The following is a 16429-nucleotide window of genomic DNA, read 5'->3' as shown; positions in this document are numbered from 1 at the left end:
TTTAATAATTGACAGGACAATTTAGTAAGTTTTGCAGTAGCATTAGTTACATTGCCTGGCACTATGATTAATACCTCAGAGGAAGAGATGAGGGAAGACTATTTTGGACTAGCCATCAGGACAGGACAGGACAGGACAGGACAGGACAGGCACAGCAGGAAGGACAGCTCTGGGGGCATTGGCAGAGTAGACTTGCTCTTATCTGAGCAGATCAAGAAGCAAAGTGACCAGAGTCAGGACAGGACTGAAAACATCAAGGCTTGCCCCTAGTGGCAACTTCCTCCAGCCAGGCCTCAACTCCTACGTTCCACAAACACCCAAACAGGAGCAGTGGTTAGAGATCAAATGTCCCAACGCAAAGCCCAGGGCGAGCATTTCACTGCTTCCAAAACTTCTGACCCTGAGATGTCAAGGCAGTGAACCTGGATTTAGGATAATAGTGCAATAGGTCTAAAATTAACCAAGGAAAGCCTGAGTGTAAAGAGCTTGTTAATCACTGGGCAGTGATGTTTACGCGAGATTTTACTGATTCTTTAAAATGTTTTCTTCTCTTAAGTAGTGTAGACAACCCAGACCCTAGAAGTTTAAAAACAAAAAACAACAACAAAAAAACAGGAACAGAGTTGGGAAGCTTTTAAACGAGGGGAGGGGGAGCTGGAGAGATGGCTCACTGTTAGAGCACTGCCCCCAGCAAACCTGAAGTGGCTCCCAGTCATCCTTAGCATTGTTCCAGGGGATCCAAATGCCCTCTCTGGTCTCCGTAAGCACCAAGCACCACACGAAATAAACACGCTGACAAGATACTCATGTCCATAAAATAAGACTTTAGAAACAAAATCAAAACAACAAAATTAACAAATCTAGGAAAAGAGGGATGGACCTGGTAAAGACAGATGCTCTTCTCCAGGTCAAAACTACAGAGTAGCTGCGGAGGCTGTACTTAATCCTCTGGTCATCTGGACAAGGCAGAAGTGTGACAAATACTAGGTGTGGAGAGCCACAGGCATGCCTGTAATCCCAGGACTAAATCAGTTGGGTCAATACGAGTAGAGTCCAGCCTAGTCTACACGGTAGTTCCAGGCCAACCAAGGCTACATAGTGAGACCTGACTCCAAAAATAAACCAAAAAAAGTACAACAAACAATTTTGACATCAGTGTCTACAGCAGGCACTTTGAAGTGTTCTCATTGTATTGCACAGGAACTCTCAAGAACCCAGCAATTTGTCCTTCTTCTCATCTTCAGGGGTGTGACCATCCCACAGCGATAACAAAGGAACAGAGGGAAGAAATGGTGCAGAACTAGAGCCTGAGCAAGCTTTCCCATCAAGTCACATGCTCACACATGTGCACGTGTTTCTAGGTCCCCACCCCACCCACAGGAAAACATTTTCTTTGCTTTCAGGCTGACTCTGCAAGGATGCCCAATCACTATGTAACAGCATCTTTTCATAAATAGAAACAAATGAGAACTTGGAATACTAAGCATGAGTTAGTATTAGGTTGCTAGTAAATAGGTTGCACCTTGCTTCAAACTGTACTAATTTAAATGTGAAAGCTATTTATTTCTGATGAAAATTCTGGGAAACATAACAATTGAACAAAGTATTTATTATTTTTTCCCATGTGACATGACATCGTTTAGTTTTGCTAGCTCTCCAAATGACACGGTTGCAGAACCTCTTTCAGCTGGCCTTGCCTGAAAACAGTAAAAATAAAAGATATTAGATACAGATAAGGCTAACCCAGAGTAACCCCAATCATGATATGCACAATAAAATATACCCTAAGTCAATCGACAATGGAAAACAAGCAGAAACACAAGCCCTCTGAGGGAAGTGATGCCTTAATGTCATTACCTGAGAATCATGGTACTTCCACCCTATCATGTGGTAGATCTGAAAGGTGGCAGGTATGGAACCATCTTCATTCCGGTACATTTCTAAAAAGACAAACCTGGTTAAATTCTGGAAACAGTCAGATGAGAAACAGCATCTACTGCTAAATAATAAACACCCACTTCAAAGAGAAATGGGTCCTAGGCAAGCTGCCGGATCTGAATGCCTCACATAACAAGACTTAACACAGAGAACCTGACACTATAGAAACAAAAGAGGCTTGGAAACAGACACAGATAGGATCTATATTCTGAGAGAAAACAAAAACAAAATTCCCACAAAGCCTGACAGTATCTTACAAGAAGGAAATAGCACTTTGGAATGAACACCACACAGTACAACCCCCCTGTGATTGCAGGTAGAAGGAGTGGGCGGCTCACCTCTGTAAACTGCTGCAGCTGCCAGCATTGTGTCTCGATGCAGCAGGGCTTTTCTGTTCCAAGAACAGTTGCTCTCACCCATACCTAAAAATAGACTACTGGCAGTTTGAGAGAATCCTGCAAATACCCCCTAGCTCAGTATCAAGTCATGATCCACCTTATCCAACAGCACGCCCATGCTCAGCCTCATCCACTTTCAAATTAGAGCTAGGCTGCTTACTGACGGAGCAAAGCTGTCTGAATCCTCTTCACCACTAAGTCAAGTAGGAAAGTCAATTCTCAGAAGGGAAGCATCAGGATGCTTCCCACAACAGCCACAGTCTATATTAAGCCAGCTTAGCAAAAGCCATCTAGACTCTAGATGGGTCGCAAGCATTGTCAAGTGTCTTTCAAAGACAACCACACCTTATACCCCTTCTTGCTGGCTCTCTGAGACAGGACATTGTGACAATGCCTCCTTCCTTCTGAGTAGCATATATAATTGCAACTGTAAACTTGGATGAGGGCTGTGGAACTCATTTAATATGACCATGCCTTCAAATTTTTTGATATTTTACTAACAATAGATGAAAACACGTGCATTTTCCCACAGAGGCATTTTTTTTTAGTATTTTAAAATTAATCTTCAGACCCTTTTCTTTAAGTTGACAGTAAGAAGCTGTTTACTGACTATTTCTAGTGGTACAGTGTTTGCATAACATGTGGTCAAGAGGCTGAGGGTATGTATTAATGGATAAAGCACTTGCTATATAACCATTAACTTCACATAAAAAAAAAAAAAAAAAACAGGTATGGTGGCAGCTGCCTGGAATCCTTATGCTGGACAGGGAGACAAGGGAATCCTAGGGCAGCTAGGCTAGTGAAATTAGTGACTCCAGGCTCAGTCAGAAAGGATAAAAGAGGGAGCAAGAAAAGAAGATACTGACAACGGCCTCTGGCAACCACCTATACAACACATACAGAGGCTGCACACACACTCATATGCACACAGAAACATACACCACCACCCCTACACACACACACACACACACACACACACACACACAGAGGCCTGGGTTCAATTCTCAGTACTACAGAAATAAAAACAAACTAATGTAATATCAAATCAATGTTACCTATCTTTCTTTATACGTACATTTTAAATTATTTGGAAAGACTATGTTAAGATCATTCTACAACCCAAGAAGCAGCTGAAAGAATCAGATGCAGATATTTGCACCTAGCCAATGGACAGAAGCAGCTGATCCCTGTTGAATTAGGGAAGAATGAAAGAAACTGAGGAGAAGGGTGATCCTATAGGAGGACCAGCAGTCTTAATTAATCTGGACCCCCAAGATCTTTCAAACACTGGACCACCAAACAGACAGCATACACCAGCTGATATGAGGCTCCCAACACACGTACAGTAGAGGACCTCCAGGTCTATGTTCATTCAGAGAAGATGAACATAACCTTCAAGAGACTGGAGGCTCCAGGGAGTTTAGAAGTCAGATGGGGTGGAGGGTGGGGGCATCCACGTGGAGATGGGGTATGGTGGGGAGGAGGTGTGAGATGTGGAGCAGTTGGAGAGTGGGAAGGGAGGGGCGGGGAATGGAGTATAGAGTGTAAAAAATGAATTACAAATAAAATTAAATTAAAAAACCATTCTACAAAAGAACTAAAAAAAATGTTAAAATGTTTTAATTATTCTTAGTATAAAATTTACTACATGAGCAAGTGTCTACTACTTACTTTCACTAGTCAAGAAATGATCATTTCTTCAACAGTTTAAAAACAGTAATCTATTTTTTTATTTTTACATAAAATTGTAATAATAAATACAATTTAAGTTTTTATTGCATTGGTTTTATTAAAGGCAATCAACAAGGAGGCTGGAGAGAGGCCTGAGTTAAGTGCACACACTGCTCTTGCTAAGACCTGAGTTTGGTTCCCAAAATACACCAGGCAGCACCCAAAGCCTGTGACTCCAGCCCCAGGCATCTGGCCCGCTTCTGGCTTCTGAGGGCACTGCTTCCATAAGTTAATGACACTCATTCTACTAATAAACCCAGTGTCCTACATTTTTTGAGTTTAATGGTCCCAATTCATAGAGATGTTAATAGCCACAAACTAGTAAGCTAAGTTAATAAAAACAAATATGACTGGGTGTGGCAATGTACATTTAAAATCCCAGCACTTAGGAAAGAGAGCCAGGAGCACTGTGATTTCAGGGTCACCATCGGGGTCATCCTTAGCTATGTGAGACCCAGTTTCAAGTACAGGAACAAACAAATCAAAAAAACCCTCCAACCCATCAACCAACCAAAACAAAAAATACTGGCGGCTGGAGCAGCAGCTCAGTGGTCAGGAGCGCATACTGCTCTTCCAGAGGACATGAGTTCAATTCCGCAGCATCTATGTCAGAGGCTGGTAACTTCTAGTAACTCCAGTTTCAGAGGATCTACTGCCCTCTATGGGTATTCACATGCGTGACATATGCTCACAGAGACATACACATTAAATAAAAACTAGCAAATCTTAAAAAGTATTTTAGACCCACTATATATCCATCTTCAAAATATTCTCTCTTCCAGTGAACACCAATCACACAGCATCAAAGTAAAGCTGAGTTCACATTGCAACAGTCTACTTATTACCACTGATGGATATAAAACTTCAGTTTCTGCTCAACTTCCCACTGCCCTGGCTTATTCCATGTCACATGTAGTAAATACAAACACAACACACAATGCACTAGACAGTCTAAAAAGTCTGCCAAACAATCGTTACTTGCATATTCTATAAGATTGTTAGAACTATGCCACCTCTGTGGCTCTGACCCAGTTTGGGTGTAGAAAATCCAAGAGTGCTGATCCAGGGCATCAACAGTAAGTCTCCAGCCACAGGAGTCTACTCCCCCTTCAGGAACCGCACCACTGTACAGAACCCCCCCTTTCCTTGTGGAGTACTAGAGAGGACCTGCACTCAGATCACAGCCTTATATAACCTAGGAGAAGCAGGAGTCAACCTTCACTAGACTCAGTTTTTTCATCGTTAAAATGGAATATCTTATAGTACACTGTGGGGAAGCTTTAAGGACAACCATCTAGGAAAGGCATCTATAACGGCAGACTCAACCTGAGCTTGAGATAACAGAAAGACATTCGCTGGTAACTATTTAAGATTCTCAATGATTGTGGTGGGATAAGGGGTTTACAGAGGGGAAACCAGGAAGGGAGATAACATCTGAAATGTAAATAAATAAAATAAGCAACAGGAAATTAAAAAAAAAGATGTCAGTGATTTTACATTTGATCTTGGCTAAATGCTGAGAAGATGTGGTGCTTTGGTTTTGTTTGCTTTCTCCAGAGTTTCTTTCTGTAGCCTTGGCTATGCCGGAACTTGCCCTGTAGAGCAGGCTGGCCTTCAACTCTCACAGATCCACCTGCCTCTGCCTCTGCCTCCAAGGTGTTGGTGATGAAGGGGTGAGCTACCACCACTACCTGGCTTTCTCACAGTGTTTTTAAGGTAAATTCAAACGCTTACTAAAAACAAACTTTAATATGGATTACTGAAACAATGCTGAGTATTGCCTTTAAAAACAAAACTGAACTTACCTTAAAACCACTGTGAAAGCCTTGAAAATGTCTCATGCATTCATCAGCTGATATGAAACTTGTTTGTAAAATTATCTCAACATTCTTGATTTTTTTTTCTGTGAATTAATAGTAACGGCAGCTAAAATGAGATACACCTCAACCATCAGAAAACAGACACAACAAAGATAAAATACAAAAGCCAGCTGAGGGACACCACCTTCCAGTTGGCACAGGAGCAGCCAGCAAACACCCACACTCCTCCACATCCCACCACCCTCAGACTTTTCCCACTAGGTAAATAGCAGAGACTTCAGGTTATGAACAGAGCTGCTTGCCTCCACTACAACTTGGACAAGGTCCTTTCTTCTCCGTGCCTAAGTTTCCTCATATACTAGGACAGACTGTGCTAGTTCCTGTCTTACCCTCCTATGAGCCATGCCTTACAAGCAGGCCAACAATGGACTTTCTACTACACTTGAATCTGAGTAATCTCTGAGGAAAATTCCCCCAAGACAAACTATAAGGCTCACCTGAGGAAATCTAGAAACTTCTGATCTTCTATCATTGCCCATCATCTGCCTATTCTATACACCTACGCAATATTATTACCACAGTTCCCTCAACCTAAGAGTAGGATATACATAGCCTTTCATACCTTCCCACCCATGATTAGATACACACAGTTCTTGGTGCCACCTCTCCAAACTTTCCCTATCCTTCATCCTTCTGAAAAAGTCACCTCAGCTTACTTAGGTTCAGCCTTTTCTGTAAAAGACTCCCTGACATCCTAAGCAGATTTAAGGCCAAAGCCCTTGTGTTTCTCTCATTTGAAGCTGAGGTTTGTCTGTCTAGCTTGGGAGTCTTTTCATCTAGAATAATAGCAGCTTGAGATCAAAAACTATATATTTCCACCACTAGCTAGGGAATTGGCACATGGCAGAGACTCAATAAACAGTAAGTGAATAAACATAAAACCCATCAGTTAATGTTTTTATCTAGACAAATAACATTTTTACAAATTATCTTTATATGATTCTTCTTAAGCCACCTACAGATAAAAGACATTAAAAACATGATTTTTGTAAAAGGCCTGACAGTAGAGGTAAGAGATCTCTCCAAAGGATAAGCATTTAGAACTGCATTCCTCAAACTGTCAGACCTATTTAAAACCCCAGGAGACAGCCATTACCAATTGGGAAGGGGCCCCAGAAAGGTTCTAAAACTTGGTCTAGAAGGTGGTTAGAAATGCAAGCAATGATCTACCAGAAGACCATGTGTAGTGGTTTGAAGAGAATGGCCCCCATAACCACATCTGAATACTTTGTCCCCAGTTAGTGAAACTATCAGGGAAAGACTAGGGGGTATGAACTGTTGGAGTAGGTGTAGCTTTGCTGGAAATATGCCATGTGGGTAGACCTTTTGCTAAGCCTTTTCCTACTCAACTGCCAGTAGATCAGGATGTTAAGATCCCAGCCCCATGTACCATGCTGTCCTGCCTGCCACCAAGCATCCCATCATGATGATAATGGGCTACACATCAGAGCAACAGAACTGTAACTAAGACACCATGTGTCGCACACTGCCTTGCTGCACCTTCAGATGAAGACATTTCTCAATCCTCACCAGAGAAGCTTCTGTTTGCAGTAGATGATGATCAACACCGAGACCCACAAGTGGCCATGGTGCAGAGTAGACACTGCAGAATTCTCAGTTCTAAATGGAACACGCACACCAAACCCCCTGTGCCTAAGACTCAGGGATCATCAGACAGAATGTTAACAGCCAGCATAACAAGGAGGAGACAGTGTCTTCCTACGCAGCAGGGCAGCTGCACATATGAACCAGTGTGGCGGCATCACCTGGAATGCCCAAGCCAAATCAAGTCCCAGCATGGAGAGTGGAGCTGGACACAATGTTCCAGTCCTGCCTGAGGAGCTATTAGCAACTGTTACCTTCTGGGAGAGGAAGGGTCAGTATTCTCTAAGAGTGTGAATTTAGACACACTCCAGCAGAAGGCTACAGATCCAAGCAGAACAAACTAACCTTGAGGCAGGTGAGGGGAGGACAGGGACATAAAACTGGGTGGAAGGGAAGGTGGATGAGTCTTAAAAGAATTTGGGGAGACTTAATATGGTCAAAACACATTTTATGAAATTCTCAGAGACATAATAAAAAATATTTTTTAAAAAATACAAACAGCTATAACACCAAGGTTATGGCACTTAATAAAAAAGGCTAATTTCACTGTTTGAAAGATGCATCTACATATTAGTATATATACATATATACACATATAATATATATATTAATGTATAGTATAAAACTGTGGTTTCACGTAACTAATCCTAGGTTTAACATGACTACAGGCAAGGTGCTTATGCCTTTGATGAGTTCATCTGTAAGTCAAGACATTAGAAAGCCTGAGACAGATACAGTACAGCACTCAGGAGGTAGAGGCATTCAGACAGTAAGTCTGAGGTCAGCCTGAAATCCAAAGCAAGATCAAGGCTAGCTTGAGGGTACAAAGCCAGAACCTGTCTTGAAAAGTCAGAGGCTGGAGATGTAGCCCAGTGGCAAAGCACTTGCATTGTATGTGCAAGGCTAAGGGGTTTTTGATCCCTAGAAAAACAAACCCACACATGGAAAGAAAGGAAAAAAAAGCCCAGAGAACTACAGAGTAATTACTGTATTTTTAAATCAGTGGGCAGTAACCTTTTCCAACTGATAGATCTAATTTCTTGTCTCTTTCTATTTTCTTTCTTGAAATGAATCATGAACATAGCATTTATTATAGACCAGTACAAAATAAACTCTGTACTCAAAGAATTATTGTTGGCATCTAAATGAGAAATAATTTCATTACCATGAAATTTCATTACCATAAGTTTTTGGATAAAAGGGCTCCACGTTTCTATGAGTGTGTTTAGTACTTGGGGACATTTCAAAAAATGGTTGCTGTGTTTTATTACACTTATCATCTTGAGTGTACACCAGTAGCCTACCAATCCTATTTTTCAGGATGCAAAGGGACCACGATAAGTTTTGAGGTATGTGTATTTTCCTTTGTGCAACTGCATTCACAGAAGAGTGGTAAACACATAAAACAAGCCTTGTGAGAAACAGGCTAGACCCTTACTGCTAAAAGACAACTACAACAAGCAACAAGAGTCAGTTAAGACACCAGGGCACAAGACAAAAGTTTGTCACCTAATTCTGCTACTCAAATTCAAGTGTTTTCGTTAGCTCTAACTTAACATAAAAGCAGTTATCAAGAGGGAAACTGAAAATAGCAAGTGCAAAAAATGTTTGTAAAAACTACAGATCTGTAAAGACAAGAACAGGCAAGCAATTATATGTTTCATTATTTTGAAACATATTGTAAATTTTCATAAACAGATGAAGGCTTCCCTATAGGTAAGCACAATTCTGTTTAACTCCTCTAGCCATCGAAACTGCCTATGCTATCAGTGAAGTGTGTGTGCGTGTTCGAACAAGCAGTTCACAATGTTTCACAGAGGGGAACAGCTGGCACTCTCTCCATGGCAGGCATTTCTTCTTAAATAAGTCACGTTTTTCAAAGTTGAGAGGTAGAAACTGCATCCCAGTTGTTCTTCCTGGTGTCTTCCTGGTCACTATTTGTCTGACCTGTTAGACACACTCGCCCTGTAAAGGACAGCTCCACTTGTAACCTTTTCCTGTTCCTGCTTGCTGGCAGACCTCAACCTAGTCAGTCCCCTCCTTTGACGGTTTGGCACCTGGCTCGGTTTTCCTGTGCACCTCTCATTCTGAGGGGACAGGTTTTTAGTGTTAATGTCCCTCAGTTTCCACTCTCTCTACCTCATCTCCAATGAGCTTCCTCACTCCCCTCTGCCTCTCTATGTGAGATATGTCCTTGACAGAGTTATAATACTTTACTTTCAAGTCATCCACTACACATCTCATTTTCCAACTGTACCACCCTGCCCTTTCAGCATCATTAAGCACTCCAGTTGTAACTATCTTCTGACTGTTCTCAGACTGCTTAGCTACAGCAACTCTCATCCAACTTCCCAGCCCACTTTTACCCTCTGCTTCCTTTTTCTTTCAGTTCACCATTTCAATTATATTTGTGGAGTTATCTTTCACTTTTGTATTTGTCATGTAAATAGCAACTACCTGTTGTTACCAATCAGAGAAGTCTGATTGACTTTAACAAACCCTTCAAACTCTGTAACTTTCCCCTAGTCATTCACCTTTCTCTCCAATAATTATTTCAGTGTTTCTACATAAGTCTCAGAATACAAACCTCCACATAGTGTTACTTCCTCTGTATCAAGTCAAACAGACCCATGAGCAGGATCTCCTTGCTACCAAACACAAACACCTCCCTCCGTCCACTGGGACTATCCTCCTCTCTTCCATCGACCTATCTGCCTTCACAATCCCTAGCTAACTCTGCTGCAGTGATGTGGGAGACTCAAACTACTACAGAAGTAAGAGGCTCATCAACAGAGTCATGCAGGGGAGCAAAATTTGTTAAGACTGTATCACCAAATGCTTATTTCACAAAGACCATTGAATAAGTCACAGGTTGAGGATGGGGAAGAGAAAAAGAAAACCCACACCCTTGAGGAGCTGATCTGATGAAGCAGACTAAAGAATGTGGTCTCAAGGTGGGCATGCTCATGAGCAGAGATAAATCAAGAGCTTTCTATTGACAGCAGGGTCACTTTACAGGTGTGCTATGTACCAGGGATGCTAAGAATAAACCTTGAAAACAAGAGCATTTGCAGAGACTTTTGAAGGGCTCGGTGACAAGCTTGATTGAACTAGATAATACAACTTTCAAAGCCAAGCTAAAGCTCTGGATCCGAACTAATGATAAGGGCCTTCCCTTTGACAACAAACATATATGCAGGAAGACATGTACTACAACACATCAATGTTGGTAGATCACGCCTACAACCCAAGGTAAGGTAATACAGAATTCAAGGTCAGCCTGGGTCAAACCATGGGACGTAGTCTCACAAAACCAAATGAATTTGGGAAGTCAAACTATCAATATATTTTGGGTATTGGAGATCAAACCTAGGGAAGGGAAAACAATGTTAATAGAGTCTATTATTGTTTAACATGGAAGCCTGCCACCACCACCACGAGTTTGAAATCTCAGTCCCTAGTTGGTGGCACCATTTTGAAAGATTGTGGAAGAGGTGAGGGCTAGAAGGAAGAAGGTGCTAAGCCTTGAGCATTACAGCCTGGCTATGTCACTGTGGCCTCCTGCTGTGGTATCTTCAACTGCCTTTCTCCTGTCACAGTGTCTTCCCTGCCATGGCAAACTATACATGCTGAACCCTAAACCAACAGAGACTTTTCCCTTAAGCTGTTTGTCGAGTATAATCTGGGGACTGTAAGGTTTTGCACTGGATGTAACCCTCACTTGCCACAATCCCACCACTCAACTCCTTTCCTCTGACAAATGCCCTGACAGATTCTTCAGATCTGGCCATTTTCATTTGCAAAAAGGCTTTTGCATATGCCGCTCTGTGTGCCTGAAACACACTTCCCTCACCTTTTCATTTGGTTATCTCATCTCTGTTCTTTAGAATATGGCTCAAATACCATGTTCTCAAATACAATTTCTTTAATCTCCCAGATCAATGTCTACTCTTGACTAAACCCTAAATTTTAAACTCATTAAACTATCTAAGGACTGTAATTTTTTTAAATGTGTGTGTGTGTGCACGCATGCATACTTAGACCTGAGATATGAACTGTTACTACAGGAAATGACTGAAATATCTACAAAAGTACCTAAAACAAGTTCCTCCTATATTATCCCAGAAGCAGACATATGAAGTTAGACATAGTACTAACAAGCCTCAATTTCATAGCACTAACCACAATTCTGATTTAACTCTTCATTGTGCCATCTGCCTGATGTCTACCTCCTTCTACATTTTACACAATAAGCTATAAGATGACAGTGTACTTTCTCACCAGGACTAGACCCCTAGTATTAGCCTATCACGGCCATAGAGTACACGGTTAAAATGCCTCTCAAATAGAGTCTGCAAATTCTTTAAAATGCCTTACCTTTTAAATCTTCCATCAATTCAAACATTCCAGGATAGTTAACTTGAATTTCATCAGTATCCTATATTTTTTTAAACAAAAGGCATATTATTCATGTGACAATCACAAACAACAAACAAAAATTAAACTAAAGAGCTATCAGCTACTTCCCAGAGCACTCTTGAGGTAGGTAGGAAATTTCACTATCAAGTACTTACCAGTAATAGGCAAGTGCCCACCACCAGCTCTATCTCCAACCCCAAGAACTGTCTTGTTCTTAATAGTCTTCACAGATGCTATCTTCTAAAAGTCTAACAATGGGTACCAGTTTCTACTTTGAAAATAAAATAATTCTGTTTTATGTTGTAATGGTTACTTTTATTTTGTTTGTTTGTTAGTTGAGGCAGGATCTTACTATGTAGCCTAGACTGCTGTAGAATTCACTATGTAGACCTGGTTAGCCTCAAACTCAAAAATCTGCCTACCTCTGCCCCTGCTGAGATTAAAGGTCTTTGCCACCATGAGTGGCTTCTTCTCCCTGTTTTCTGTAAAACATCCCCCCAAAGGTGTACCTTTTGTGGTATTACAAGACCAAGTCAGGCGTGGAGGGGGCAGAGTAAGTTCCTGTTCAATCTTCCAACTCCAAACACCCATTTAACATACTTCACTCAGATATAGGATACCCCAGATATTAAACTGGGAAGAAAAGACACTGCATTTCTAATCATCACCTTGACACAAGGGAGAATCACCTGAGAAGAGAGCTCAATGAGGGATTGTCCTATCAGGTTTGTCTGTGGGGCTGTCTTGATATGGGAAGACCTGGCCCACCATGGGCAATACTATTCCCTGGAAGTTGGGTATTGGATTGTATAACAGTGAGAAAAGTTTTAAGCACTTAAAAAGCGAGCTGGGTAATAAGCATGCATGCCTCTGCATGATTGTATTGCTTCAAGTTCCTGTCTTGAGTAGAGAAATAAAGTATCAAGTGTCAGGAGGAGCCTTCTTTCTACTTTAAACCTGCTCTATCACTTTTCTCTATGCATAGATTTCATTATCCTTTCTATTTTCTGAAATAATGCAAGAGTTGGCATGTGTGCACATGGGGGGGGGGAGATTATTATTTTTTTAATAGGACTGGGAATTGAACTCAAGATCCTCACACAGGCTAGGTAAGTTAAGAATGGAAATTCCAGAACTATGTACATACATATATAAATATAAAGACCCATACAAACATACAATGCTAACATAATTAATTAAAAAAAATAAATGGAAATGCAGAGAATTCACAGTAACGAGTAGTATAGATTAACAGGATAAGTTCTAGCACAATATTCATGTTAACAGTGGTTTTCTTTTTGAGACAGGGTTTCTCTGTGTAACCTTGGCTGTACTGGAATACTCTGGAGACCAGGCTGGCCCAGAACTAGAAGATCCACCAGTCTCTCTCTGCCTCCCAAGTGCAGTGCAGTGACTAAAGGTGTGAGTCACCCTGAATACCAAAGACTAAAATTTTGAGAAATGCTGTTCTCTAAAAAAGATTTGAGGGATTAAAGGAAAACGAGGTTTTTTTTTTTTTTTTCAGTTTTTCTGTAGTTTTACATTTATAATCAGAATTATTTGTGAATTACTTATATGCTCTCCCAATTCTCAGATGTCCAACATTTCAAAACCACGATTTTACTGGCTTAAACAATTTAAAAGTTTATTAAAAGTCAACCTAGACTTAAGCGAGAAGTCTCAGGCCTGTCTTCAGCTCTTACCTTGGCAAACCTGTACCAAGTCTCCCAGCCTCTCCTTTCTTCCCTTTTCTGGAGGCCTTTTTTTTTTTTTTTTTTTTAAAGATTAGGCTTTCTGCCAGTTTACCCCTTGCTTTCTATCATTACACAGGGTATAACATAATTGTTGGTTGGTTGATTTTATGAAATGCACTCACAATAAGTTAATACAAATAGCTATTTTAACTGTAAGCCTATCATCCCTAGCTATGCAACTAGAGGCTTTCTTCAATGAATTCCAGTCCCTTCCAATCAAATCTACATGTTTCTGTGTCTCGAGGGTTTGGAGATCATAGTAAGTCTATTCAACTCATCCGAGGAGAGTCATGAGTTCTGTAGAGTGGCTGTGATCGGAAAGAGGTGCAAGGGAGAGGACTCTTAGGGAAATCTATTCTTAGAAAGTGCTAGGAGTAGAACAAGGAAAGAGAAAAGCAGGTGAAGGCACTCATGCTCTGGCCACTTAATATCAAGGGCCACCCACGGTGAAACACATTTGTATTTCTTAAAGAAATGCTGAGAGAGGGCTGGAGAGATGGCTCAGTGGTTAGCAGCACTGACTGCTCTTCTGAAGGTCCTGAGTTTGAATCCTGCCAACCACATGGTGGCTCACAACCATCTGTAATGAGATTTGATGCTCTCTTCTGGGTGTCCAAAGACAGCTATAGTGAACTTACATATAATAAATAAATAAATCTTTAAAAAAAAAAAAAAACCGCTGAGAGAAATGAAGTAATTTTCTTAAATTCCCATCAGTAATACAGAGGAAGGGAAAGGATTCAAGTTACAGACACTAAAGCCAGGGGTGCATGCCTAGAATCAAAACTCACTGGAGATGGGACAGAAGCAGCACTTCAAAGTCACAGTGACTTACACATCGGCCTGAGACATAAAAGACTGAGTCTCCAAAACACTTCCCCAAAATAAAGTAAGTTATATGCAGTGCTCTACCCGAGGCTATGCAGAATCTACTTTTCTTCTACACTGACTTCATATGGATGCTCTCTATAAAACTCCCCACTCTGTCTGAAACAGAACACGTTCTACCTCAGCTAAGCCCAGACCTGGAGAATGCTGGCATTTGCGTCTGCTGTACTTGATAGCTGGTGGTAGGGAGAGTATTACAAATGTCCCTATGAGAGGTACATCTTTCACATCTATAGTGGTCTTATCCCAAATTACACCTACTCTGGATTTGAAGATTCTCATAGAGTAGTATTTTTATAAAGTTTCCCTCAGAGGGGTTGGCAAGATGGCATAGCAGGTGAAGGTACTGAATTTAATTCTGGAAGCCCAAAAACTATCCTCTGACCTCTACACACAGACCATAGGATACCTTCCTCCTTCACAAAAGAAATAAACTTTGGTACATTTTTTTGGAGTGACTTACACTGTAATCTAAAAAGTTTCTATTACTGATATCAGTCAGATTGTGTTTATGCATACTAAAGATAGTAAGTCATTCCTACCCCATCCCTCAAAAGAAGAAAAACAAAATTCAAGGAAATTGCCCCAAACATTCCAGAACACTATTAATATATGCTGTTTCATACCTTTAACATTTTTTAAGTTTTTTTTTTTTTTAAACAATGCAATAAGTAGGTTACTTGTGGACTACTTATTTCTCCTGATACTCACCACAGTCAGAGTGTTGAAGCCAGCTCTTCCCAGCAGATGCCCTAGGTCATTGACAGCAGTGAAAGGAGAAATGTGTGGGGAGAAGCCGCCTTCCCTTTCTGTTTCTGCTAACTGTAATGAACACCGGAGTTCATAGAGTGTGTCACCTCCAAGCATTGCACCAACAAACACCCCATCTGGTTTTAAGACATAATGAATCTGCAATAAATATAACAAAACTATTCAAATTTTACAGACAGAAATATCAAAAGAATAAATGTATCCAAGTCAGTATTTTATTACTACAGTCAGATAAGTACCAGATAAGAAATAGAGTCACTGCTGTATGATGTATGTATGTTATATAGCAGTGACAAACACAGACAGGACACTCCCTTGTGACACAAGTATCTATTAAGATGTATGTTTTCAAATTTTATAAGGTACAACTTTTTACAAAATCTTATTAAAAAAAGTTAAGAGTAATAGGTCACCAAAATTATAATCCATCCTGTTTGTGACCTCTGAAAAGTCATTTTCAAGACTTACCACCAACACATGGAGTTTATTTCCTACTCTCTGAATGTGGGCTGGACTTGGCTAAAGAAATGCAGTCCAGGTATCAGCCATGAGTTCAGACCAGTTCTCATAGGGCCCACATGCTTCCCTCCAGCTGCTCTCTCTGAGTGCCACCAAGCCACAGTGTCATCTACCACCGTCTACATCCTCTGCTCACTGATAAAAACCAATCTATAAGCATTTATCTAACACTTACTGAGAGTACAAAGGGCAAATACAACTGTAAGCAAGTTCCTACCCAGAAAAGGTTCACAGGCAATAAAAGGAGAAAGAGAAATAATATAGTGTATGCTTTGTGATACCAATATGACACAGTTAACTAAATCTTTCAAAAACGTATTAGGAGCATCTCTACAACCAACTTTTCTTAAGTCCTCAAGGACTATCACCCAATGCACGTATTTACAAGGACTATCACCCAATGCACGTATTTACAAGGACTATCACCCAATGTACGTATTTACAAGGACTATCACCCAATGCACGTATTTACAAGGACTATCACCCAATGCACGTATCTACAAGGACTATCACCCAATGCACGTAT

At 40.7% G+C, this 16429-nt stretch overlaps 1 protein-coding gene across 1 annotated transcript in view; it reads right to left on the bottom strand.

Annotated features, from left to right (window-relative positions):
• Nucleotides 1–673: 673 nt before the first annotated feature.
• Nucleotides 674–16429, bottom strand: part of Ndufaf5 (NADH:ubiquinone oxidoreductase complex assembly factor 5) — a 32038-nt gene continuing 16282 nt past the window's right edge. Inside the window, exons 7-12 of the mRNA XM_021192784.2 lie at nt 16079–16116; nt 15325–15522; nt 11930–11990; nt 2277–2360; nt 1858–1940; nt 674–1697 (exon numbers count right to left, since the gene is read on the bottom strand). Coding sequence (XP_021048443.1) covers nt 1611–1697; nt 1858–1940; nt 2277–2360; nt 11930–11990; nt 15325–15522; nt 16079–16116 — 551 coding nt within the window. The 3' untranslated portion in view covers nt 674–1610. The remainder of the gene's footprint in view (nt 1698–1857; nt 1941–2276; nt 2361–11929; nt 11991–15324; nt 15523–16078; nt 16117–16429) is intronic.

The sequence above is a fragment of the Mus pahari genome, chromosome 3, assembly GCF_900095145.1.
Source record: "Mus pahari chromosome 3, PAHARI_EIJ_v1.1, whole genome shotgun sequence".
NCBI classification, from domain to species: Eukaryota; Metazoa; Chordata; class Mammalia; order Rodentia; family Muridae; genus Mus; species Mus pahari.
This window is presented reverse-complemented; position numbering and strand designations above follow the sequence as displayed.